Source organism: Papio anubis, chromosome 11 (genome assembly GCF_008728515.1).
Source record: "Papio anubis isolate 15944 chromosome 11, Panubis1.0, whole genome shotgun sequence".
Classification (NCBI taxonomy): domain Eukaryota; kingdom Metazoa; phylum Chordata; class Mammalia; order Primates; family Cercopithecidae; genus Papio; species Papio anubis.
The window spans coordinates 114,320,384-114,345,996 of record NC_044986.1 but is presented as its reverse complement, the minus strand read 5'-3'; the positions used below and the strand labels follow the sequence as shown (position 1 = coordinate 114,345,996).

The 25,613-nt window shown below is 48.4% G+C and overlaps 1 protein-coding gene and 1 long non-coding RNA gene across 2 annotated transcripts; both read left to right on the top strand.

Annotated features, from left to right (window-relative positions):
* Positions 1-394: 394 nt before the first annotated feature.
* ECHDC3 (enoyl-CoA hydratase domain containing 3) lies at positions 395-23,040 on the top strand. Its single transcript, XM_003903381.2, has 5 exons — positions 395-794; positions 6,370-6,491; positions 8,515-8,612; positions 14,428-14,628; positions 22,184-23,040. The coding sequence occupies exons 1-5, from the start codon at positions 625-627 to the stop codon at positions 22,502-22,504; spliced, it is 912 nt and encodes a 303-aa protein (XP_003903430.2). The 5' UTR covers positions 395-624; the 3' UTR covers positions 22,505-23,040.
* LOC103887308 lies at positions 8,987-10,181 on the top strand. The gene is made up of 2 exons (XR_651365.2): positions 8,987-9,503; positions 10,072-10,181. It is a non-coding gene; the product is annotated as an uncharacterized LOC103887308 (long non-coding RNA).
* Positions 23,041-25,613: the final 2,573 nt, after the last annotated feature.

Genomic DNA, 25,613 nt, shown 5'->3' with positions numbered 1-25,613 from the left:
CCCCCACGTGCTAGCCCTCCAGGCCCCGGGCGTTTCCTAGGCAGGTAGGGGAGCGGTTGGTAACAGTGCAGCGCCACTCACCCCGATGCTCGTTTTCCCAATGCAGGCAAACGCCACATTCCTGGTGTTGGTGCAAAAAGAAATCATCCTACTTGTCCCCTCGCTTAAACTTTCCCACAGGCGTTGTCAAACAACCCCAAGAGCTGGCCTGCGGGTTTTCAATGCGCGCCTTTCACCCTGGGGGGCGGGGCGAGCCGGGGGAGGGCCTCGTGGGGGCGGGGCGTGCCGGGGCGTGGCATAGTGGGGAGGGGCGTGCCGGGGCGTGGCGTAGTGGGGAGGGGCGTGCCGGGGCGGGGCGTAGTGGAGACGGGGCGTGCCAGGGCGGGGCGTAGTGGGGACGGGGCGTGCCGGGGCGGGGCGTAGTGGGGACAGGGCCCGGCCTGGGGCGTCCTCGCGAAGCCTAGGCCTGTCAGGTGGTTCCGTACGGGTCTCGGCCACAGCTGAGTTCCGTCGAGTTCCGTCCCGTTCCGTCCCGGCTCTGCTCACAGCAGCGCCCTTGGAGCGCCCAGCACCTGCGGCCGGTCAGACAGCGCGATCCTGCGGCGCCTGGCCGTCCCGGATGCCATGGCAGCCGTCGCCGTCTTGCGGGCCTTCGGGGCGAGGGGGCCCATGTGTCTCCCGGGCGGCCCCTGGGCCCAGCTGTCCGCCCGCTTCTGCAGCCGGGACCCGGCCGGAGCGGGGCGGCAGGAGTCGGAGCCGCGGCCCACGAGCGCGCGGCAGCTGGACGGCATAAGGTCAGCCCCGGGCCGCACGGGCTCCTCGCGTTGGGGCCGGGTCGGGGTCGGGGCGCGGGCGCCGCCACTGACGCCGCGAGGACCCGGGGAGCCGCAGCCCCGTTTGCGCCCCTGGGGAGGGAACCCCCCGTGTTCCGGACCCGGGCCTGGCAGCGAGTCGGTGGGACTGGCCGGGGCTCCGAAGCCTTCAGGGCCGCCTGCGGGGTCACTGGGCCTCCAGCCGCTGGGCCTGCGGAGAGGTCTGGAGAGGAGGGCTCTGGGCCCCAGACCCGGCTCCAGGGGGAGTGTGGGCACGGCCGAGCTGCTCCTTGGCCCTCACCCAGAGGCGCGGGGCTGGGGGCGGGACAGTAAATAGTACTAAGGACACAGCGTCCTGAGTGCTGCCCTTGTGGCTACAGGCCCAAAACTCTTAAAAATGTGCTTGTGTGCCAACTGGAAACTGGCGATAGAGTCATGAAGGTGGAGGGCCCTGCCCACTTCAGGCCTGAGCCGGGTGCTTGCCTGGCCCGGGCAAGGGTGCAAAGGGAGGCCTGAGTACCATGTTTCAGCATGTTTCAGTTCTAAATCAAGCTGTTAAATAAGCGTCGTTTTCTCCTACCCTGAGATGTTTACCTTCCGAAGAAGACCTAGAAGGCCGCGGGTGAACTGATAATGAGATGACCGGGTGGATCCCCGCAGGGGTGGAGAGCCAGCCCCTGGCTTCAGCGTTTTCCTTTTCTGCTCACCCTCCTCTCATCCTTTCCCACCTTTGCACCCGTCCTTTCTGCTGCTCTGCAGGGGACTGGGTGCACAGATCTGCAGACACCCTTCCAGCACGCCCAGATTGTCTGTCCCCTCATGCCCTACAGACAACTGCTCTTGGCCGCCTTTGGGCTTGTGGTGCCCACAGCAGGGGCAGGGAATTCCAGGGTCTCAGTAATGGCCCCAGGGTTTAGAAAGGGGATGGTTCCTTTCCCTGTGGACCCCTTGCTCATCATCTACAGGAGCACAGGCCAGAGCAGGGCCCAGGCCAGGGCCTTTCTTGCCCATTGCTAAGTTTCCACTTCTGTAAATCTGGTCACATCTGGTTGGAAGCCTGACTTCTGGGCAGGCCAGATGACAAAAAGGAGGCTGGTCGAGTTCTCCAGAATTAAACATGAATCAGCAAAGGTGGTGACTGAAACACTCTCGCGTGAATGCTAGGGGTTGTTTAGTAGGAAAGGAAACTTCTTAACCAGGCATTAAAGCAGCACTATGTTAGGCACTAAGCAGGTCAGCTTGTGCGAGAACTTGAGCAACCCGTCACTCTTCAAGTGTCCGTTTTCCATGCTCCTCCCAGCGGCACTGCTGTCATGGACCCAGGGCCAGCTCTGTGCTGGTCTCCTGGCATCCATGATCCCTAATTCTTAACAATGGCCTGCAAGGTGGATAATTTTATGCCCGCTTTACAGTGAGGAAGCAAGTTCAGAGAGGTGACAGCCTGTTCAGGGCCACACGGCCAGTAGGTCTCACCAGGGTTCAGAGAGGTCCCTCTGCCCCAAAGTGGTTTCTACTCTATTTCTACTCACCGCTTGGTTTGAAAAGAGATGGCAAAAAAACTGGATGCAATGTCATTCCACTGCATTCGGTGGAATTGGCTGTGAAAAAATAGAAATGCTATTTTTTGTCATTAGAACAGATATTGAGCGTCTTCTCTGTGTGAGAACATGACAGTCCCTCACTTCAAGGACCTTCTCGTGGTTTACATTAATGATCTTCAGACAGCTCATGGGGGCATTTATAAGGACCATCTCTTACCTTGATACTTATCGCATGCTCTGGTGGTAACCTCATTCTTAAAGTTTTCCTCTTCGGATAGGTGTTATTGGTGAAGCTCTCAGTGCAAGGCATCGCATGTTTTCAACCAAGATGGCCATTGGGAGGGTTCAGTGATGAGATTTTTTAGGAGGTATTATTAACAGGCTTTGGTGCCAGTTGAATCAGGAAGAGATAAAAAACTAGAATGACTTTTTCTCTGATTCAGGCAGCTGAGTGGCACCACTCAAATAAGGAAGAGACGAGAGGGGCAGGTTTGAGAACGGGGGGATGCCCAAGGACACCTCGATGGAGAAGGCCAGTGGACATCGGGATGAACGTGTGCACCTGGAGCTCAGCTCAGAGGCGGCCGTTGACGTCAAGGTCATTGACGAAGTTGCCTGGGAAGAGTGCGGAGGACAGAATTCAGGATGGCTGGCATTCAGGGATTAACAGAGGGCTAGTAGCCCACGAAAGAAGTCAAGAAGTGTGGGCGTCAAGCTACCCAGGTGCGGAGGCAAGAGATTGAGGGCACGAGCTGTTCCAGTGTAATAAAATACATAAAATAGGAATAGTTATACTAGATATAGATAATAGATATGATTATATATTAATATCATTAATCATTAGCTTATAGCAATTACTCTTTATTCCAATATTATAATTATCCTTGCTCTACAGTTATAACCTAGGAAAAACCAAGCCATACAGAGATAAGAGCTGAGGGGACATAGTGAGAAGTGACCAGAAGACTAGAGTATGAGCCTTCTGTTATTCCCCGGGCAGGGCCACCAGAGGGTTCCTTGGTCTAGCGGTAACGCCAGCGTCCGGGATGATGTCCGTTGCCAAGCAGACCGTGGTCTAGCGGTAGCGTCAGTGTCAAGGAAAAACACCCGCTACTTAGCAGACCAGGAAAGGGAGTCTCCCTTTCCCCGGAGGAGTTTAGAGAAGACTGTACTCCTCTGCCTCTTGTGGAGGGCGTGACATCAGTCCGGCCCGCCCACATTTATCCGGAGGCCTGTGATGCTGTGCTTCAGTGGTCATGCTCCTAGTCTGCCTTCATGTTCCATCCTTACACCTGGCTCTGCCTTCTAGATAACAGTAGCAAATTAGTGAAAGTACTAAAAGTCTCTGATATGAAGAAATAATGGCATAGGCTGTGTCCTCTCTCTCTCTCTCTCTGTCTCTCCACCTCAGCTGCCAAACAGGGAAGGGCCCCCTGTCCAGTGGACACGTGATTCATGTGACCTTGTCAATCATTGGAGATGGCTCACACTCCTTACCTTGCCCCTTTTGCCTTGTACCCAATAAATAACAGCACAGCCTGGCATTCAGGGCACTACCGGTCTCCGCCTCTTGGTGGTAGTGGTCCCCCGGGCCCAGCTGTCTTTTCTTTTATCTCTTTGTCTTGTGTCTTTATTCCTACAATCTCTCATCTCCCCACACGGGGAGAAAAACCCACCGACTCTGTGGGGCTGGACCCTGCAAAGAAGGACCGGCCAGAGAAGTACAAAACAACCAGGAGAGAAGAAATCTGTCTCCAGAAGGAGGGAATGATCGAGATGGCCAGTGGATTTGAATCTGGCAATTAGGAGATGGTCTGCGAGAAGAGCTTGGGTGGAGCGGGAGGAGTTGAGCCTGGTTCCTCTGGGTTGGAGAGTGGACTCTGCGGTTTAGAACACTCACAATGTCGGAGCCAAACAGCTAATGGGACACATGAACAGATTCCGCAGTGCACAATGGCCTTGGGGGCTGGAATCTTTTTATACGATTTTGTCTGAGACCTTAGCATTTAGTTTAAGCATAAGTCACCGATGGGATGGCAGCTTTTTATATTTGCTACAAGAAGCACCCTCATTATTTGATGGAGAGGTTTATAAGCCGTTCTCCCACCACCCGCACCAAATGTAAGTTGTGAAGTCTATCAGCAAATCAGCACAAGTAATTTTTGTACTCAGGAAAGAACAATGTTTATAAGAAACAACAAGATGAATAGCGCAGCCTCCTGAAGACTGCAGCAACCTTGAAACGGTGTTCCAAAGAAAGTGGTTATTCTTATCGAAATAAATTCAGTCATCAAAGTTGTTTTCCAGAAAAACACGACACAGAATACTATTTACGGAAGATCCAAGCTGGCTGTACCGCGGAAGGAATATCAGATTCAAAAAAGATTGAGGAAGGCAGGAAACATGTAGGTGAAAACTGATAGGAAACACATAAAATACATAATAACAATCTGGTGTTTGGCTCTTTGCCCATTTCTTATAGCAGCCAAAAATAAGACATTTCTGTGTACAGGCAGCAAGATGACAATACAGATTATTTTATTCAGCACATGGGATGCCTCAAAAGAGCGAGCAGGCCCTTTGGACCCCAGCTTTTTGTGACGGGATATGTCCAGAAGAGCCCTCTTGCTGTGCGACTTGTACTTTTATTCTTCACGTATTATCCCATTCGCAGACAGCACGAATTGTTTTGTAGACTTACAGGATGCCACTATAAGAAAAGATGGGCCTAGGCACAGTAGCTCACGTCTGTAATCCCAGCACTTTGGGAGGCCAAGGCGGGTGGATCACCTGAGGTCAAGAGTTCGAGACCAGCCTGGCCAACATGGTGAAACCTCAGCTCTACTAAAAATATAAAAATTAGCTGGGTGTGGTGGCACACACCTGCAATCCCAGCTGCTTGAGAGCCTGAGGCAAAAGAATCACTTGAACCCGGGAGGCAGAGGTTGCAGTGAGCTGAGATCATGCCATTGTATTCCAGCCTGGGCAACAAGAGTAAAACTCCATCTCAAAAAAAAAAAAAAAGATGGACTGGGTACAGAAAAATAGAATGAATGAATAAGGCTGAGAATTCTATAGCACAACAGGGTGACTATAGTCAATAATAATTTAATTGTCGATTTGAAACTAACTAAAAGAATATCATTGGATTGTTGATTTATCCTTTGTTATCCACAAAGGATAAATACTTGAGGGGATGGATACCCCATTTTCCATGATGTGATCATTGCGCATTGCTTGCCTGTGCCAAAACATCCCAGGTACCCCATAAATATATATACACCTACTATATGTACTCACAAAAATTAAATATAAAAAATTGGGTCAGACACGGTGGCTCCTGCCTATAATCCCAACACTTTGGGAGGCTGAGGCAAGCGGATCACCTGAGATCAGGAGTTCAAGACCAGCCTAGCCAACATGGTGAAACCTCATCTCTACTAAAGATACAAAAGCAGCCGGGCATGGTGGTGGGCGCCTGTAGTCCCAGCTATTCGGGACGCCGAAGCAGTAGACTCGCTTCAACCCGGGAGGTGGAGGTTGCAGTGAGCCGAGATCTGGGGCGTTATTTTCATTCTGGGTTTCTTTTCTAACTTTTTTCTAAGAAACAATGGAAAGAAAGCAGTGGAAGGTAGCCACTGTTTGTCAGATTTCTCCGGCGCCTGCTGCTGTCATGCTAAGCTTGCAGCCTCTCTGGGTAGTGTCGATTTTGGAACTGCTGTGCATTGCCCTCTCTGTGGAGGTGGCAGTCATGTTTCTGACAGCAAACATGGAGAAAAAGAGAAACAAATCAAGGGAAGAGGGAGGAAACCCAGCCTGCATTTCAGGTCGCCTTTTTCTTGTTTTGACTTGGCTATAACTCCAGAGAGTCGACAGACCCTCTAAATTGGCACTAAGCCCCAGCAGTTCTCTTTTCTTGTCTTTTAAAAATAGCTCCTAAATTAGACAGGAATCGCAGGGGTCCTCACTTGTTTTGACTGGTGCGTGACCCTGTGATTGTAAAATGTGCTTCACAGGAACATCGTCTTGAGCAATCCCAAGAAGAGGAACGCGTTGTCACTTGCAATGCTGAAATCTCTGCAGAGTGACATTCTTCATGACGCTGACAGCAACGATCTGAAAGTCATTATCATCTCGGGTATGTATCTGATATCTGTCCTTAGGATTCTGCAGTGCCCAGAAGAGCTTTCTTGAGAGTCTTTAGTTAACTGGGGCATCCCTTCATTTAACTGGAGAATTGTTTTGAAGCTCCTTTACAAGAACATTAATTATAGAAAACACCTGTGTAGTTGGTGATTTGGTCCTAACACTATTAACTGCAGAATGTATAGCAGAGGTGACTGTTCAGTGAAAATCTGTCTTTTCCTTTTTGTTAGATACTAAAACATTTCTGTTCTTGGCTATACTGGTATTCCCCTCAAAGTCAGAGAATTGATTTCTTCATGGACCTTATAAAATGGGTTTAACCACTAATCCTTTGGGGCATTTGATTGGTTTGACTTTTCTTTTCTTACCAAGCTTGCGAACTGATATCTGCAGTGCCTTTAATGGTGCTGGAAAGGATGCCATATTCTGCTCATTTGTTTGCTTGCCCCAAAAAGAATTTTTACAGAATTATTTTTTCTTGTGATGATGGGACTGGTATAAATATTAGTAATATTAGCATTTTAAAGTGTACACAAAAAAATATGACGATGATACTTTGTGATGCTATGTTTGTTTGGCAAGTCAAGCATCAGGATTTCCGGAGGCAGAAACTCAGAATGTTACCATCTTATCCATGGTTAATCAGAAGTGTTCAACTGTTTTATATGGTGAAGAGAAAAGAAATTAGAACTAGTACAATCCAGCAGCCATGTGGGATGTCACCTGGATACAGCAAAGGCAGTTAACTTCTTTTTTTTTTTTTTTTTTTTGACACAGTCTTGCTCTGTTGCCCAGCTGGAGTGCAGTGGCATGATTATAGCTCACTGCAGCCTCAAACTTCTGGGCTTAAGTGATCTCCAGCCTCAGTCCCCTGAGTAGCTGGGACTATAGGTATGTGCCACTACACTCAGCTAATTTTTTATTTTTTTGTGGAGCTAGCGACTTGCTATGTTGCCCAGGCTGGTCTCGAACTCCTAGCCTCAAACAACACTGCCACCACTGTGCCTTGCTAATTTTTAAGGTTTTATTTTGCAGAGACAGGGTCTCACTATAGCTTCTTAACTACGCAATTACCTCACTTACAAAAAGACAATAATATTGCCTATCAATCAAGGTAACTACAACAGCCAGGCATGGTGGCTCATGCCTGTAATCCCAGCACTTTGGGAGGCCAAGGCGTGCAGATCACTTGAGACCAAGAGTTCGAGACCAGCCTGGCCAACGTGGCCAAAACTCCATCTCTACTAAAACTACAAAAATTAGCCAGGCGTGGTGGCAGGCGCGTGTAATCCCAGCTACTCAGGAGGCTAAGGCACAAGAATTGCTTGAACCCCGGAGGCAGAGGTCGCAGTGAGCCAAGATCGTGCCTCTGCACTCCAGCCTGGGCAACAGAGCAAGACTCTGTCTCCAGCAACAACAACAGCAACAAAAGGAAGTATGAGAAAATGTTATCAGCTCATCAGTAGGATGACATTTGCTTGTTGATGACAGCAGTGATAGCAGCCACATCCTATGATCCCTCATCTGTAAAATGAAGACCAGAAGGCTTCCGAGGTCTCTCCCTACCCTCACCTCCCAGTTCAGCCATGACGGTTGGCCACCACTTGTAGACGAAATGACATGGACACTGCCTTCGGCATGGGGGATTTTGATGAGCTTGTGTGACTCAGTATACTCAGGCCAGAGCGAGTCCCCAGATAAAGGCTCTGTATAAAATACCTTTGCCTTGGTAATTGAACCTTCTCCTTATGTAATTGTGTATTTCTATCATTTTCCATCAAGGACTTTTAGGACACAGAGGCACCTAAAAAATGCCTCACCTTGCATTTTTCATCACAAAATTCTGGCTGGAACTTTTCAATCAAACTGGAATTATTATTCTCAAAATTAGGCCATTAACTTGCTCTAAGTGAATGTTTGCTAAAGTTATTCAGTAGACAAGGAAGGGAACTAAGTGTCCAACTCTGGATGTTTACATCTTTTTGTTTTCTTTTCTCAACTGGAAACATTTGCAGCTGAGGGGCCTGTGTTTTCTTCTGGGCATGATTTAAAGGAGCTGACAGAGGAGCAAGGCCGTGATTACCATGCCGAAGTATTTCAGACCTGTTCCAAGGTAAGCCGGGACGACAGTCGACAGTGCAAACCTGCAAATGATCATTATATTAAATGTTGAGTTCGCCTTCTAGCTTACAGATGAGATTTTATCCGTAAGACCCAACCACCCAGAGCAACTGGAAACTGTTTGGTCATCAGATCCTTTATCCAAGCAATTATTTGGTTTAGACTTTTTTTTTTTTTTTGCCCCAGACAGAGTTTCTCTCTGTCACCCAAGCTGGAGTGCAGTGGTGCAATCTTGGCTCACTGCAACCTCTGCCTCCCGGGTTCAAGCGATTCTTCTGCCTCAGCTTCTTGAGTAGCTGGGACTAGCAGGCACGCACCACCACACCTGGCTAATTTTTGTATTTTTAGTAGAGATGAGGTTTCACCATGTTGGCCAGGCTGGTCTCAAACTCCTGACCTCAGGTGATCCTCCCACCTCGACCTTCCAAAGTGCTGGGATTACAGACATGAGCCACCGTGCACGGCCTAGTTTAGACTTTTAAGAAGCGACCATAATTTGCTATTGATTTTGTTGTGTACCAAAGAAAGTGGAATATAGGATGGTACTCATGGTTGCCATGTCTAGCATTGTGGGAGTATGTCTTCATGTAGAAGTTTGGAGTAAGAGGAAAAAGGTGAAAATGTGTGTCTTTAGAGAGGAAGAATCTAAGATTATAATAATTTTAAAAAAATTTAAACTAAAACAACTCTGTTAAATGGGAAAGAACATTAATAAGTGGAATAACAATAATGGTTTTTTAAATTGTTTTCAAATGCTTCTTTCAACCAGCCTTTATAATCACCACCTCCAAGTAGGAAAATTAACCTCTTCGTTGTTGCTTCTTTTCTGCCTCTTTCACCATATTAAGGAGGAAAAATACCAACAGCCACAGAGGAAGAAGAGGTACAAAAAGTTTTGGATGATTTATAAATGCATGAAATCAACCCCTTGGGTAATGAAAAATTGAATAGAGAATCCAGCTTTAAGTAATACATTGTTCATCTAATGACCGTTTATTGAGCACCTATTATAATACCTGCAAGGCATTGAGGGAAACATAAGAAAAAATTGCTTTCTGCCGAACGGAAACTGAAAATCTATTTGGGAAACAACACATATAAAACAGCTTCATAACCTGCCTCTAAGATAGTTTAACCTAATTTTTTATTCATTCATCAACTTATTCATTCATGTGTTTGGTCATTAATGATTTCACAGATGTTTAATGATATAAGACACAAGTGAGCAACAGCGATGTGAATGGGAAGATGATTAAGACATCCCCATTTGTTTTCCTTGCCCTTCCAGAAACCCATAACGAGATCAGGTTCTATTTTTCTCACTCCATGGAAGGACAAACAGGAAAAGCAATTTACTTGAAGCTTCATGGGGAAGTGGGAGCAAGTTAGAGCCGAGACCTGGATCTTTTGTTTCCTACGTTAATGATGTTTATGTAACATTCCACTCTTAGGTTTGCCAAGGCTTGGTGCTGTAAAAGTTTTTTTCTACCAGTACCCAGTATGTTTGGCTGAAGTTGAAAAGCATCAAAGAGAACCAGTAAAGCCCTGTTATCCTCCCTAAGGGTCTGCTTTTATCACTCTGCTCTGGCAACTTCATGAACTGGGATCTAAACAGCGTAGCCATGGGCCACAGGGGAGCAGGCCTTCTTCAGAGGATAAAGCCCAGATTTCTTGGAAGCCCCTAACCCTTGGAGGCCTCTGACTTCCTGAAAAAGACTCAGTGCATAAACAGGGCCTACCCCAAAGTAGTAAAATAGGACTGAAAGTGTACTGATTTCTTTAAACCATTTCTAAGAAAATCACATTGTGTTGGCTAAATATGAGTGCCATGGACTTGTGCAAGATTTCAATTTCCAAGTGAAATCAACAGGTAGATTGGAACAGAATGAGCTACATATTTCATTGTTCAGTTCATGCATGAGAAAATTTGATTTTAGAAAGGAGGATAGAGGTATCTGAATTAGCTAAGCATCTAAAAACTATACCAATTTGTTACAGACCACAAGTACTGCATGATAGTTAATTATATATAGACCAGGAGTAAGGCAAATTAAGAATGAGTAGAATGAGAATGAGAAGAACTTGACTCTGGAAGAGTGAAAATGACCTTCCATGGCGCTCATATTAGAGACTTCTTCTTTGTCTCTCTGCTTATATCCTATTGAAGTTTGGAGACGGAACTCTAGTTCAGGAGAAGAGTCTGCTCTTTGCTCTCATACCCTGTCAATCACATGACAATGGGACAAGGTTTCTTGCTTTGGGAAATAACGCGAAACCCTTAGCGATGCCGTTAAAGGAGATTAGGGCAGAGTTCTATTTATGTCACATTTTGGGGTCAGCAGACCCAAAACAGTACCTAATTCAGGAAGGTCAAATAGGTATAATCAGTTCTTGACTATCAAGTGTTTGATTATTCTAGCCTGTTGATTATTTAAATTCCCTTTGTCTTTTCTGAACTTCTCTCTAACTTTATATTTTAAATAGTCTTTTTTTTTTTCTTGAGACAGAGTCTCGCTCTGTCGCCCAGGCTGTAGTGCAGTGGCCCGATCTCGGCTCACTGCAACCTCTCCCTCCCGGGTTCAAGCAATTCTCCTGCCTCAGCCTCCCATGTAGCTGGGACTACAGGCATGCGCCACCATGCCTGGCTAACTTTTTTTGGTTTTATTTTTTTTTAGTAGAAACGGGGTTGTACCATGTTGACCAGGCTGGTCTCAAACTCCAGACCTCAAAATGATCCACCCACCTTGGCCTCCCAAAGTGCTAGGATTATAGGCACGAGCCACAGTGCCTGGCCTAACACAGTCTTAATCATGAAAGTAATAAGTACTTATAAACAGTTTTGAAAGTCTGGAAAAATAAAAGATTACCTATGTTATACCATATTCATACCTCCCAGAGAGAACTGTGATTAATATTTTGCTATATTTCCTTTTAGATCATTTTTTCATGTGAACCTGTTTTCCTAATCATATATAGGTGAGATTATAGTATAAAATTATATAATATGATTATAGCATTGAATGCTTACTATATGCCAGGTAATATTTTAAGTACTTTAGATATGTTAATTTATGTAACTGTCATGTTCTATAAGGATGGTGCTATTACCATGCCCATTTTACAGATGTGAAAACTGAGGGGTTAAATGACTTGTCCAGGATTACACAGTGAGTAAGTGACAGACTGAGCGTCAAACCCTGGCAGCCTGGTTTCAGACCACGGCATAAGCTCCAGACCGCTACGCTGGTGTTTCTCTTGGAAATTTTCATTTCAGTGAGAATACAGCATCCTAGTCAATGGATGTAGTTTAGTTTCCATTGCCATTTATTTATTTTGTATATTTATATTATTTATAGTTTTTTTTTACTATTATAATATAATGATTTAGTGAGCATCTTTGGCATAGAGCTTTTTACCTATTTCATGTTATTTCTTAGAAGTAGAATTCCTAGATCAAAGGTGAATATGCATTTTTAGGCCGGACGCGGTGACTCACATCTGTAATCCCAGCACTTTGGGAGGCCGAGGCGGGTGGATCACTTGAGGTCAGGAGTTTGAGACCAACCTGGCCAACATGGTGAAATTCTGTCTCTACTAAAAATACAAAAAAGTTAGCTGGTTATGGTGGTGCACACTTATAACCCCAGGTACTTGGGAGGCTGAGGCAGGAGAGTCACTTGAACCCAGAAGGCGGAGGTTGCAGTGAGCCAGGATCGCGCCACCATACTCCAGCTTGGGTGACAGAGCAAGTCTCTGTTTCAAAAAAATAATATTAATAATTATATGTGTTTTTTATGCTGAATATATACTGTATTACCTATTTTTCTGCCAAGTTTTATGAAATCCTAGCCATTCACAGATGGTGGACAGGACAGGTAGACTGTTCAACTCTAATCCCAGTCAATTGGCTTTTCATCAGTAACTTCAGTTCCTTGGGTGGTGCAGCAACGCTCAGAACAAAAACAAAATCTTTTCTTTCTTTGCAGCAAGACTTTAGAAGTTCTTGGGAGTTCTTCCCCTTGTTATTCATTCCAGTTCACTGGTAATGAGCACTCGCTGGCCCATCCCCAGCCTCGCCCTACAGTGCATGAACCCCCTAAATCCACGAACAGTGTTGTGTACAGGTGTTTACTTATCTGTACATTCTTCTTCTTCTTCTTCTTCTTCTTTTTTTTTTTTTTTTTTTTGAGACAGAGTCTCGCTGTGTCACCCAGGCTAGAGTGCAATGGCACGATCTCAGCTCACTGCAACCTCCACTTCCCAAGTTCAAGCAATTCTCCTGCCTCAGCCTCCCAAGTAGACTGGGATTACCGGCACACACCACCACGCCCAGCTAATTTTTGTATTTTTTTTTTAGTAGAGACAGGGTTTCAGGATGTTGGCCAGGCTGGTCTCAAACTCCTGACCTCAGGTGATCCACCCACCTGTGTTCTTCTGAGGAGGGTGCATTTCCTCATTTATCCTAGGGAATGTTATTAGTGTTTATCAGGTTCTGTAAAGGAGACTTCCCCTCAAAAAAGTCAAAAAGCACTACTATAGGATAGGATACCATAGCCTTAAATATATAATTGGTTATTTTATAAGAAAGCTAATGAATATCAAATGTTTATGGATATAAAAGATAAGCTTCTTAGACAGAATCTTCAAATCAATGAAGGTCGTTTGTCTTTGAATACCTGCCTTGGGGAAAGTAACCCAAATTTCATTCCCATCCTCTCTCCCTGCCAAGGTTCAAAGAGCAGCACTTTAGAAATTGTAGTTACCATAGCAACACACTCTGTGGCATGAAAACATAAGCTGCAAAAATAAGTTAAAGTTCTGGAAATGTATTGGTTGGAGGGGTTGTATTAGCACATTTCTGTCTCTCCTCTCTGTGCCAATGGCTCTATTTTAGGAATTTTGTTTACTTTGATGACAGCAGAGTCCCCCCGCCCCCATTTTAATAGAATTGAGAGAGTCTTCATGGTGGTAATTTGAGAAGTAATTATTAAGAAAACTGCCTTCAAGGGTCCTTTCCACCTTAATTTTTCAAGGAAGCACCAAATACCAGCTTCAGACTTTTAACACAAGAGCCTCACACAGGCACGGTGAAAACAGAACTGTCTCTGAAGGGTTTGATTTGTTCCCCAGAGATAAAAATCCACACTATTCTTCAGCGCGTTTGCCAGGAAGGCAGGTGGGAGTCTGTCACTTCTCAAGAGCTAAGCTTGGGGCCACCCCCTGCAGCAGCCCCCACCAAGCTTAGTGTCCTTGTTGTACAACAGGGCTCTGTCTCCATGAGGCTCTCAGAAAGACCAAATGACACTGCCTGGTTCAGAGTAGATATTTAATAGGAGTTAGTGCTCTCTGTGCCTTTTTTGACCCTTTTTCCATAGAATCTGATAAACTCACACATATGAAAAGTGCTCTGGAAACAGGAAAGTCATATAAAAGGATAGGCATTGGCTAGGCGTGGTGGCTCACGCCTGTAATCTGAGCACTTTGGGAGGCCAAGGTGGGTGGATCACTTGAGGTCAGGAATTCCAGACCAGCCTGGCCAACATAGTAAAACCCCATCTTTACTAAAAGTACCAAAAAAATTTAGCTGGGTGTGGTGGCCCATGCCTGTAGTCCCAGATACTCAGGAGACTGAGGCAGGAGGATCGCTTGAACCCAGGAGGAGGAGGTTGCAGTGAGCCAAGATCTCACCAGTGCACTCCTTCCTGGGCAACAGAGCGAGACTCTGTCTAAAAAAAAAAAAAAAAAGATAGACATTAATGTCGTGCCTCCCTCTGGGTGGAAGTGAAGTGGGTGTGTTTGTCCTGCAGGTCATGATGCTCATCCGGAACCATCCTGTCCCCGTCATTGCCATGGTCAATGGCCTGGCCACAGCCGCCGGCTGTCAACTGGTTGCCAGCTGTGACATTGCCGTGGCCAGCGACAAGTCCTCTTTTGCCACTCCTGGGGTGAACATCGGGCTCTTCTGTTCTACCCCTGGGGTTGCCTTGGCAAGAGCAGTGCCTAGAAAGGTAATTTAACTTCCCCCACCCACCTCTGCCTCCCAGCCTTCTCTGGAGTTCCTCCTCCAATGCATGCGTTGATTCAAGAACCGCTTGTTAAAAGTGCCTTTCATATCAGGACGTTCTGCCCAGAGCGCCTCTGGCTAGATGGGCCATGACTTTCCCTCTAATGGCAGGGAGGGAAGAGCCGACCGCCTGCCTGGTCCTCTGTAGCTTCTGACGCAGGGTGTCAATTTGTGAAATCACTGCATTTCCATCATGTGTACCCTCAGTACCACTGGGGAGGTTTGCCGATTGGTTTTGTTTATCTTCCTAATGGCACATATTTTATAATCTTATTTGAAATGCAATTGACTCAGTTTTGTTGCACTGAATGGTTGCCCGTGAGATAGAATAGCGTGCTGACATAATGCCAGTATCAAGAGCCTAGGATAGTAGTGTTGTTGGCTCACTCTTCATCAACAGTCGTCTTGTTCCAGAACGGATTTACAGTAGGTGATTTTTGGAGTGTCTTGGGTTTACAACGGTTGCATTTCAAGAACATGAATCTCCTGTGCGTGGTATGTTGAATCTGCCCAAGAAGGAGCCGTGTTGCAAAGTGGTTTTGTTAACTACAGTGAAGTCTGTTTCCATCACAAAACTTTCTTCCTTCCTATAACATCATAAAATAATATTTCCTAAACCTTCCTTAAGTGTAAACCAACAGTGTTCTTGTTGCAGAAAAAGTGCCTCCTTGTTCTTAATTGGAAATCTGTAAAAAGGGGGGCAGAGTCTTAGACCACACCAAGTAAAGAAGCTATTGCTTTCTAATGTATATGATCTACTTTAGCATCAACTATGAAAATTAGCAGTTGCTCACATGCCTTCGACGCAAGAGAAATAAGATCCAAGGGAAATCCAGTAGTAGGACCAAGAAGTTTAGGGAAGTATTCCTTTCTTTTGCAGTGCCCCTTTGTTAGTTTTTGCAGAAATGTGTGTTTGTGGGGAAATTGTGAAGAAGACAGATACCTGTGAACACACACGCTTAGGACAGTGGGCTGGAAGTGGGCTCCACACTACAGTAGGTGACGGCTGGCTAAAGTGTCTTCAGACTAAGAGGATGTTTTCGACTCTATCAAGATCGACACTTACCTTAAACTCATTCAGTAATTTTTTTTTTTTTTTTTGAGACGGAGTCTTGCTCTGTCACCCAGGCTGGAGTACAGTGGCACAATCTCAGCTCACTGCAATGTTCAAGGGATTCTCCTGCCTCAGCCTCTATAGTAACTGGGATTACAGGCACGTGTCACCATGCCCGGCTAATTTTGTATTTTTAGTAGAGATGGTGTTTCACCATGTTGGCCAGGCTGGCCTCAAACTCCTGACCTCAAGTGATCCGTCCCCCTTGGCCTCCCAAAATGCTGGAATTACAGGTGTGAGCCACCGCACCTGGCCCATTCAGTAAATATTTCTTAAGACTCTACTTTGTGTATTACAAATTGACTATCAGAGCTTGTTCACAAACTACCTTATAACTGTGCAAATCAAATCACAAGGCCTTTGTTTAATAAAAGACAGCTGTGCTGACAGCTGCTTGTCCTCTTCAACACCTGACATGCTGGAAGGTTCCACAGTAAAGCACTTGAAACCTTGAAGTCAGCCCTACTGTCTGGATAAGAACCGATTCTCTCTTAAACTTTTGAAATCAAGGCTTATTAGATTTGATCCCTAGAAACTTAATGCTAGACTATATTTATCAAGTTTTAAATTGATAAAATTTAAAGTTTTTGAGAAGAGAAAGGGGAAAATATGACAAAAAAGAGGCCTTAAGTTCCAAGGAAGTCCAGTCTTCAGAAACCCCATTTCATAATCGCCCAGTTAGATGAACCAAAGTAGCTTTTACCTCCCAAGGACAGACCTCAGAAAATGGGGCAAAAAATCTCCAGACGGCCCTACTCGGGTTCCTGGTCTCTGTTCTCATGTTCTGACCCCCAGAAGGCCTCTAAATCACTCGAGTGGAGACTCGCCAGTTTTTTCTAATCAGGTGCCTGAAAGCGGTTCAGAGTTCTGTCAACAAGTCCTTGCACGCTGGGCTTATTAATGCTGGGCCACTCGGAGCCATGACTGAGGAACGTGGTTTGGGGTCAACACTGAAAAGCAGAAATCACAGTACTGATGAAGGGAATTTTGTAGGAAGAAAAAGTCTTTTGGAACTTAAGGCCTTTGTTAGGTTTCTGGATTTGCAGATCTAATTGTGTGGGCCTGCTTTAGGAGGAGAAACTGGGATTCATAACAATCTAATACACCTGACCCAAACCACCTGCCCGTTGTCTTTGCCGATCGCGTGCATGTGCACCCATCCATGGACATCCGTGCACAGGCCCACCAAGTATTTTGGGGGTGGGTGCGTGTCCCTCGTACACCTACAGGGAAGCTAGCAGGTACTTTTGCAAACTGGCCTGGACAAGTTGGGCTTGTCTCACGCTGGCTAAGACAACATGTGTGGGTCACTAGTGCCCTCTCCCGGCCGCCAAGGGACGTGCTTGACTGTGCTGGAGACGGACAGAAACAATGGAATCAAGCCTGTCTCTTCATTCCAGACCAAGCCTGGACATGAATAATAGTCCCCATTTGTAAAGAGCTTCTCTCCTTGGGCATGATCTAAATAATGCATGTTCCCAGCACCCTATAAAACACCCTGCCTGGCGCAGCTGCTCCGTTCCCAGGCAGAGCTGGCCTTGCTCAGACCCGGAGCCAGTGGCTCAAGCAGCCGGCCTCACTGGAGAGCACGTGGGAAATGAGAAGCCCTTCCTCCCAGAACAGTCATTTTCCTGAGGCAGGCAGACTCTGATTTCCAATCAGCTAATGAGAACAGAGTGGGTTTTCTAAGCTGGAAAGATGGTTAAAGCCCGCTACTCAAACTGGTGCAGATGTTAGAGAGCCTGGGAGAAAGGCTGGGTCTCCAGCCTGCCCCAGACGGGCTGTGTTTTAGCAGTGATTTGTGTGGCCAGAGGTTGGGAGTGCAGTTTTAGAGGAAGCACAGTTCCACACCCAGTTTGCAAGAGGGCCTGGGAGTTTCAGGGCCTCGTGTCCTTACTCCAGTGTGCTTCCCTCAGAGCCCGGCCATGTGGCAGCCCCAGGGACAGACCCTGCCGGTGCCTTGGCGCCAGTGGGAATGCATGTGCGTGTGTGTGTGCACAAGAACCCCATGGGCTCTGCTCAGGCCTGACTCTTTCCATAGTGCTCCTCCTGCAGCTCTTCACCCTGCTGCTGGTAGTCCCTGGGAGACAGATGCCGTGTGCTGTGGTCTCAATGCTGTGTCCTCCCCAAATTCCTGTGTTGAATCCTCACCCCCAAGGTGATGGTGTTGGAAGGTGGGGCCTTTGGGGGTGATGAGATCATGAGCATGGAGCCCTTGTGAATGGGATCAGTGACTTTGTAAAAACAGCCCCAGTCAGGGCGTGGTGTCTCATGCCTGTAATCCCAGCACTGTGGGAGGCCGAGGCGGGTGGATCACCTGAGGTCAGGAGTTCAAGACCAACCTGGCCAACATGGCGAAGCTCCGTCTCTACTAAAAATACAAAAATTAGCTGGGTATGGTGGCGCATGCCTGTAATCCCAGCTACTTGGGAGGTTGAAGCACAAGAATCCCTTGAACCTGGGAGGCGGAGGTAGCAATGAGCCGAGATCGTGCCATTGCACTCCAGCCTAGGCAACAAGAGCGAACCTCCATCTCAAAAAAAAAAGCAACAAAAAACAGAAAAACAGCCCCAGAGAGCTGCCTTAACCCTTTTTCTGCATGTGAGGACACAGCTAGAAGGCCCCGTTTATGAACCAGGAAGCAGGTCCTCAGCAGTTGCAGAGCTGGCACCCTCACCTTGGACTTCGCAGCCTCCAGAACTGTGAGATATAAATGTCTGTTGTTCATAAGCCACTGGGCTATGGTGCTGTGTTCCAGCAGGCTGAATGGACTAAGACACCACACCCATGCAAAGGGGCATGACGTGGGGAGAGTCCCCTGTGGGCTGTAGCACACGATTCTTGCCACTTGGGTGGCCTATGAGATCCAGCAGACCCCTCTGATTTAATCGCCCCCATTCCAAGGCTGGGGTGACCATTTAAAAGCCAGCATTAGAGATCATGAACCATCTGTAGTTGGCCTAAGTGTGTTAAAAATAGGCATTGCATTCACTAGGTGCCTACTGAGTGCCCAGGACTGTTATTATACGAGCCTCGCACCTGCTATCTCTAATCCTTGCAATACTGCAGGAGGCGCTCATTTTTGTTTTCCAGATGAAACAAACTCCAAGGCATTAAATAGTTGAAGGTCTTGTGATTAGTAAGTGCCAGAGCTGGGGTTGGAACTCAGGTACATCCGGCTCAGCCAGGTCGCTTGAGCTCAAACCAGGTCCCTGAGCTTTTCTTCTACAAGCAAAATCTTCATAGTGACTTCCCTGATTTATGTCTGGCTCAGATGGACCATTTTTTCCCCAGCCTTTCCGTTGTACTCAATGTGACAGTGTGCCCTGCTGTCATTAGTGGCTTCTTCGCTGTGTCCCTTGGTGACAGTCATTTGTACCTGAGCATGCTGGCTGCAGAAGTGAGAGGTGAGAAATGGCTTGCTCAGGGGTCCCAGGAGGACCAGTGCCCAGCAGGCCTGGGACCAGGCCCCGCCTGTGAAGCTTGAACTCCAAAGGACTTGGCCCCAAAACATCTGGGGCATTTGGAATTCCATGCAAGTCTGCACCCACACACCGCCGGCCCAGGCCGCAAGTCCCCCACCTGGGATGAATACATGTCCATCTGCTGAGCCGGCCGGGAAGGAACATTTACTACTTTGGATTTACTCTTTCCTCCTTCCAGCTCTGACTCCATTCTTAACAACTCTGAAAGTCATCTAGGACTTGATCATTGCAAGTGACAAAGGGATCGATAAGGTTGACTTGGGTGGCTTTTGTTGTTTTTTCATGTTGCATCAGTTTTTCAGGCTTGGCCACTTCCTGACATTTGGTCCCTGTGAGTGCCCCAAGGGCCGCCTGTATCAGTAGAGGGAAAGTGGCTGGGAGGAGCCGTGACACCGTCTCCACCTTGGCTTCTGATCCCAGCTGACACGCGGTTCAGGGGCAGAGATGGAGCACAGCACCTTCCTGGCCCCATGCTGTGACCCGCTAGGTGTCTTCAGCAGGGTCCTATTTCACAGCTGTTCACAACAGGATCTGCTTTTTAGCTCCTGATTCAACTAGGGCTTCAGACACACTTTGGCGTGAAGTGCTCTTCCTGGTCAACTAAAAATGGTCTGCCCTGAAACCCCCATAGCTGTCACATTCCTGCTCCCTCCAACATAAAATCAGTACAGTTCCAAAACAGGTGGCGATTTAGTCCATGCCTTTAACTTTACAGAGGAGACAAGGAGGCTCTGCATCACCCGTCCCTGGCTGCCAGCCCAGTGCCTGTGGGCTCCATCTCCACCCATGGTGGCAGGAGGGGCCTCAGGCCAGGCTTCTAGTCTCTCCTTTATCCAAGCTCAATCCAGGGGGATCCAATCTAGTCCTATGACTTAAAAACCTTCTAGATCCATGGTTCTAAACTGAGAGCAGTATTGGCCCAGGGATATGTGGCGATACCTGGAGACATTCTTGATTGTCACAGCTTGGTGTGGGGGCATGGGTACTACTGATAACTAGAGGGTGGAGGTCAAGGATGCTGCAGAACGTCCTGCAATACACAGGACAGCCCCCAGCCCCCCACCCAAAAAAAGTTATCCGAACATCAGTACCACCAGGGTTGAGAAACCCCACTCTACATGCTGATGCCTCTCCTGTGTCTGTCTCCAGCTAGTGCAACTATCTATTACCAGGCAACAGGTCACCCACAGTATCATAGCAAAAGACAACAGAATTTGCAGTTTGGACAGGGCTCAGTGAGGAAGGCTTCTCTCTGCTCCACAGGGTCAGCAGCCTCAGCTGGGGACTTATCTGAAGGCTGCTTGCTCACATGTCTGGCTGTGGAGGCTGCCTCTGAGCTGGGCCCCCCAAAGGGTGGTTGGCAGCACACTGCACCCGGCCTCTCAGTGTGGCTTGGGCTTCCTCACAGCATGGAGGCCAGGTCCTAAGAGCCAGCCAGAGCCAGCTGGAAGCTGTATCACCTGCTTGCCCTCTTCTCAAAGGAACCAGCCTGCCACTTGTGCTATACTCTGTTTTCCTGCCTACCTGCCTTCCTCCCTCTCTTCTTCCCTCCCTTCCCTCCTTCATAAATATTGAATAGGTTGCTTGCTATGTGCAAGATAGTCTTCCAGTGCTGGAGATACAGAAATCAACAGAAGACTAAAAAAATGGCCAGGCATGGTGGCTCATGCGTGTAATCCTAGCACTTTGAGAGGCCAAGGCTGGAGGGTCACTTGTGCCCAGGAGTTCACGACCGGCCTGCGTAATATAGTGAGACGCCATCTTGGGAAAAAAAAGAAATCCTGTCCTCCTGGAGTTTACGTGTTACAAAGACACGTACTATAAACAAACATGAAATATATAGGGTGTTAAATGGAGAGAAGCGCAAATGATTTAAAATGTAACCAGGCGGGGTCGCTTCAGAGTTTGTTTTACACTTGGAGCAGGGCGGCCATGGAAGACCTCAGTGACAGGGGACGCAGGACTAGAGGCCTGCGATGAAGGCGTGTGCCAGGAGAACAGCCAGGGAAAAGTCACTCCAGGCAGAGGGACCAGCGAGTCCGAGGACCCTGAGGTGACTGCGCACGGGCGTGTTTGAGGCACATCAGGGATGCCACCAGGATTGTGAGAGCCTGAGTGAGGGGTGGGGGAGGGAAGGCCCCCTGCCTGTGTGTCCTTGTGCCCCTGGGGATCCCTCTTTTCCATTGTAAATTTGACTTTAGAGGAGCCGGCTTGGTAGCGTGACTGAATTGGTTGGTGCAGTGGCTGTGAAGCAGAGGACACAGAGGGGAGGGAGGGAACTGGGCTCCCCGCTCTTCACCAGCCCTGGAACCTCAGGGGAGAGTTGTAGGAGGGGAGAGGGCATCCTCTCCTTGCCACTTCTTACCCATTGGTGAGTTGAAACCACGCTGGGCTCTGCATCTGGTCCCTGAAGACATTGTCTGTAAATCCTCGTTTCTCCAGGAGGCCGGGGCTGCTCTTTCCAATCAAGCCGAGGTGGCAGCCCCGTGAGTGCTTGTGGGAAGTGGCCCCAGTGGGTTCTGAGAGGTACTGGACCCCCCACTCCGCCCCCCCAACCCCCACGCTGCAGTGTCTGTGGGTCATCCCAGCTGATGTGGATTCCATCCTGTGCTTGGCCCTCAAAAGAGGTAGACGACATCCCCAGCCGTGGCAGGGCTCAGTGACCAGATCTGTGCAGGAGCAAGACAACACGGGACAGTCACTGCCCCTGGGGCTGGTGTGGTTTCTTCGCTCTTGGAAAGATCCGCTCTCCTCCCGGGCAGGAGTTAGGGCACTGAAGACATCAGGGCTGGCAGGTGACGTGGTGTTTGAGGAAGCAGGTCATTGAGCCGAGGCGGGACTCAGGTGGGGGCGGCGGGTCACAGGAGAGCACCTCAGTGACCTCCCGTGTCTCCCCGTAGGTGGCCTTGGAGATGCTCTTTACTGGGGAGCCCATTTCTGCCCAGCAGGCCCTGCTCCACGGGCTGCTCAGCAAAGTGGTGCCAGAGGCAGAGCTGCAGGAGGAGACCATGCGGATCGCGCGGAAGATCGCGTCACTGAGCCGCCCGGTGGTGTCCCTGGGCAAAGCCACCTTCTACAAGCAGCTGCCCCAGGACCTGGGGACGGCTTACTACCTCACCTCCCAGGCCATGGTGGACAACCTGGCCCTGCGGGATGGGCAGGAGGGCATCACGGCCTTCCTCCAGAAGAGAAAACCCATCTGGTCACACGAGCCCGCGTGAGTGGAGGCAGAGGAGTGAGGCCCGTGGGCAGCGCCCAGGAGCCCGCCCTCCCCTCTGACCCCAACCCCACACTGCCTCTCAGCTTCAGCAGGCAGCAGACGAGCTGCTTCTGTGACTTGATACTGGTGTCACAGCATTTGGCCTACATTAAAAGCCATGCTTTCATGGTGAAAGACAAAATGGGGAGTGACTGAGGTGCTGACCTCGGTGCAAGGCTGGTGAGCCCTGCAGCAGGCCAGCTATGGCAGGAAGCCTGGCATTTGGGGTGCTCCTTACAACATCTTAAGCAAGCTACCCCGCTGACATAGCAGAAGGTGACAACCCATGGAGGCAGGAAAGAAGGACACCAGCCTGACCCTTATCCAAAACCTCCTCCTAGGCGGAGTTAATCCTGGCTGCTCAGGAGAGGCAACACATTTCAAATCTCCATGAGATATTCTCCACGCAGAAAATCTTCTTGATTCTATAGAGACGTAATCATGCCTATGGCTTTGAATAATCTTATGTGATTTAAATAAATTTAATCTTTACAGAGACTGGTATGTTTTATCTCCCCAGCTATACTGCAAATTGTCTAAGAAAAGAAAAAAAATCAACTGTTTTTATATGCTCACGCTGATGGACATAGAGTAGGTGCCTCCTATTTCTATAACCGATGTCATTGTTAACCACGTTTCTGTGAAACCCAGACTCCAGGCTCAACCTGAGGATGAAAACACTGGGGAGAGGAGGCGGGAGGCAGTGGACACGTCCTACGCATTAAGAGCACCTCCTCCTGGCTGGGTGGTGGCTCCTGCCTATAATCCCAGAACTCTGGGAGGCTGAGGCAGGTGAATCACCTGAGGTCAGGAGTTCAAGACCAGCCTGGCCAATATGGTGAAACCCCATCTCTACTAAAAATACAAAAATTAGCCAGGTGCAGTGGCACGTGCCTGTAATCCCAGATACTTGGGAGGCTGAGGCAGGAGAATTGCTTGAACCCGGGAGGTGGAGGTTGCAGTGAGCCAAGATGGTGCCACTGCACTCCAGCTCTGGGGCAATAGAGCAAGACTCTGCCTCAACAACAACCACAAAAAAGCACCACCTCCTACGGACACACTTGCAAATGACGCTCGGCTTCCAGGAGAGATCACAGACCAAAACCAGGTGCATAGGTTTCCCACCTGAGCAAGGGTTTGACTTGGGACCTAAATCTATGACCTGCTGGCTTCAGGTCTAATGCGGCCCAAGAAATGTCCCAAATCTCTTGTCCTCAAGATTGTCGTAAGGCTGATTGTTTAAAACCAGTTTATTTCACCTGCGAGTAGAACGTGGCCATTCATGGGATGAGTACCACGCTGGGGATGAAGAGCTGTAAGGCTCTAACCTGTGCTTATTCAAATAGCCGGGGCAAGGGTCTCATGCTATGGGTGTCCCTGAGTTGTTTTCACAGGTTTCTGCTGAGAAAGACAATTTGTGTCTTTCCTAGATTTTAGAAACCATAGAGTGTGCTCTTGAAAAAGAGGAGTTTGGGCCGGGCACGGTGGCGCAAGCCTGTAATCCCAGCACTTTGGGAGGCCGAGACGGGCGGATCACGAGGTCAGGAGATCGAGACCATTCTGGCTAACACGGTGAAACCCCGTCTCTACTAAAAAAATACAAAAAACTAGCCGGGCGAGGTGGCGGGCGCCTGTAGTCCCAGCTACTCAGGAGGCTGAGGCAGGAGAATGGCGTAAACCCGGGTGGCGGAGCTTGCAGTGAGCTGAGATTCGGCCACTGCACTCCAGCCCGGACGACAGAGCAAGACTCCGTCTCAAAAAAAAAAAAAAAGAAAAGAAAAAGAGGAGTTTGTTACCGCTACTCACGCACAGAAAATTATGAGCGCTGCCGCTTCCTGGACGAACACTGTGTGCTGGGTACCCTCTGTACATTCTCATGTCATCCTCCTGACAGCCCAGTGCCGTAGGTACCGCAGCGACCTCCAGCTCATGGGCGAGTAGTTGAGGCCAGCTTTGTCCGAGGTCAAACAGCTGAGAGGGTAGATTGAGGATTCCAGACACCATCTGCCTGATAAAGCCACAGATAATCTTCCCCCTGGCCACACCACGCCGAAGGGGGCCACTGGGCTGGTGTGAGGCTAGCCTGGGGTCAGCAAGCCTGAAGAAATGGCTGCCCTACCCGTGACAGTTTCCCAAGACAAAGGAATGGCCTCAGCACTGAAGCCCTTGCAACAGAACACTGCCAGTGTGCAAGGGAAGGGACGCCGGCTTTGCTTATCCACAGACCACCAGGGGAGCTTTTACTGCTAAGCTCATAAATACCCGGCTGAAGCTTCTAGACGAGGACTGTCGTGGGCAGCTCAAGAATCCTGCGGGTCCGTGGGGCCACTCGCTGTCTGTTCCCCTTCAGGGGACCTGCTGTGGAAGTCACCACCTTGTGGTTGCCAGCTCACACCATGTAGGGGAGAGGGTGATATCACCTCTCAGGGCCTTGGAGAAAGTAACAAACTCTTCTCAAACATGTGACAAAAGAAAATCAAAAGTTGACTTTCCCGTTTCCTTATGAGCGCTGTGCCCTCAAACCGTGAACTCCCCTGGCCTCCAGTCTGGCTTCCCGGCCCCAAGCTGATGCGCGCTCAGGGACTAGCTATACATTTTAATGGCTGCCTGTGCAGAAAGTAATCCAGAAAGAAAATCTGCTCCCCACTCTGCAATGTCATATAATTTATCCCCAGGCAAATATCAATTCTGGGTTTATTTGTATCTCTGCTTCCTTCCCCCAGGATAGTGAATACAAATGTTCTAATAACCACACATGATAATTGCTTTTGGGAAGCCTAGAGTGTTTATCTTTCCCTCTGTGCTGTTTACTTATCGGGGTAGCTGAGCTGAGCTCCGCCCAGCAGGTCATACCCCATCAGGTTCAGGGGCTACGCAGTGACAAGGGTATTCGTTTCTGTCCGCCCTGGCTGAGAGATCCTTGGAGAGCTGGCTTGACCCTGGAAAACATAGATGAAGCGAATGAGAGAACACCAGCTCCCTGACCGATTGTACGCCAATGACTTGAGGTCGGCTACCAGGCAAAAGCACATGGTGATTGAGTGAGCCTGAAACTGTCCAGGCAGCCCTAG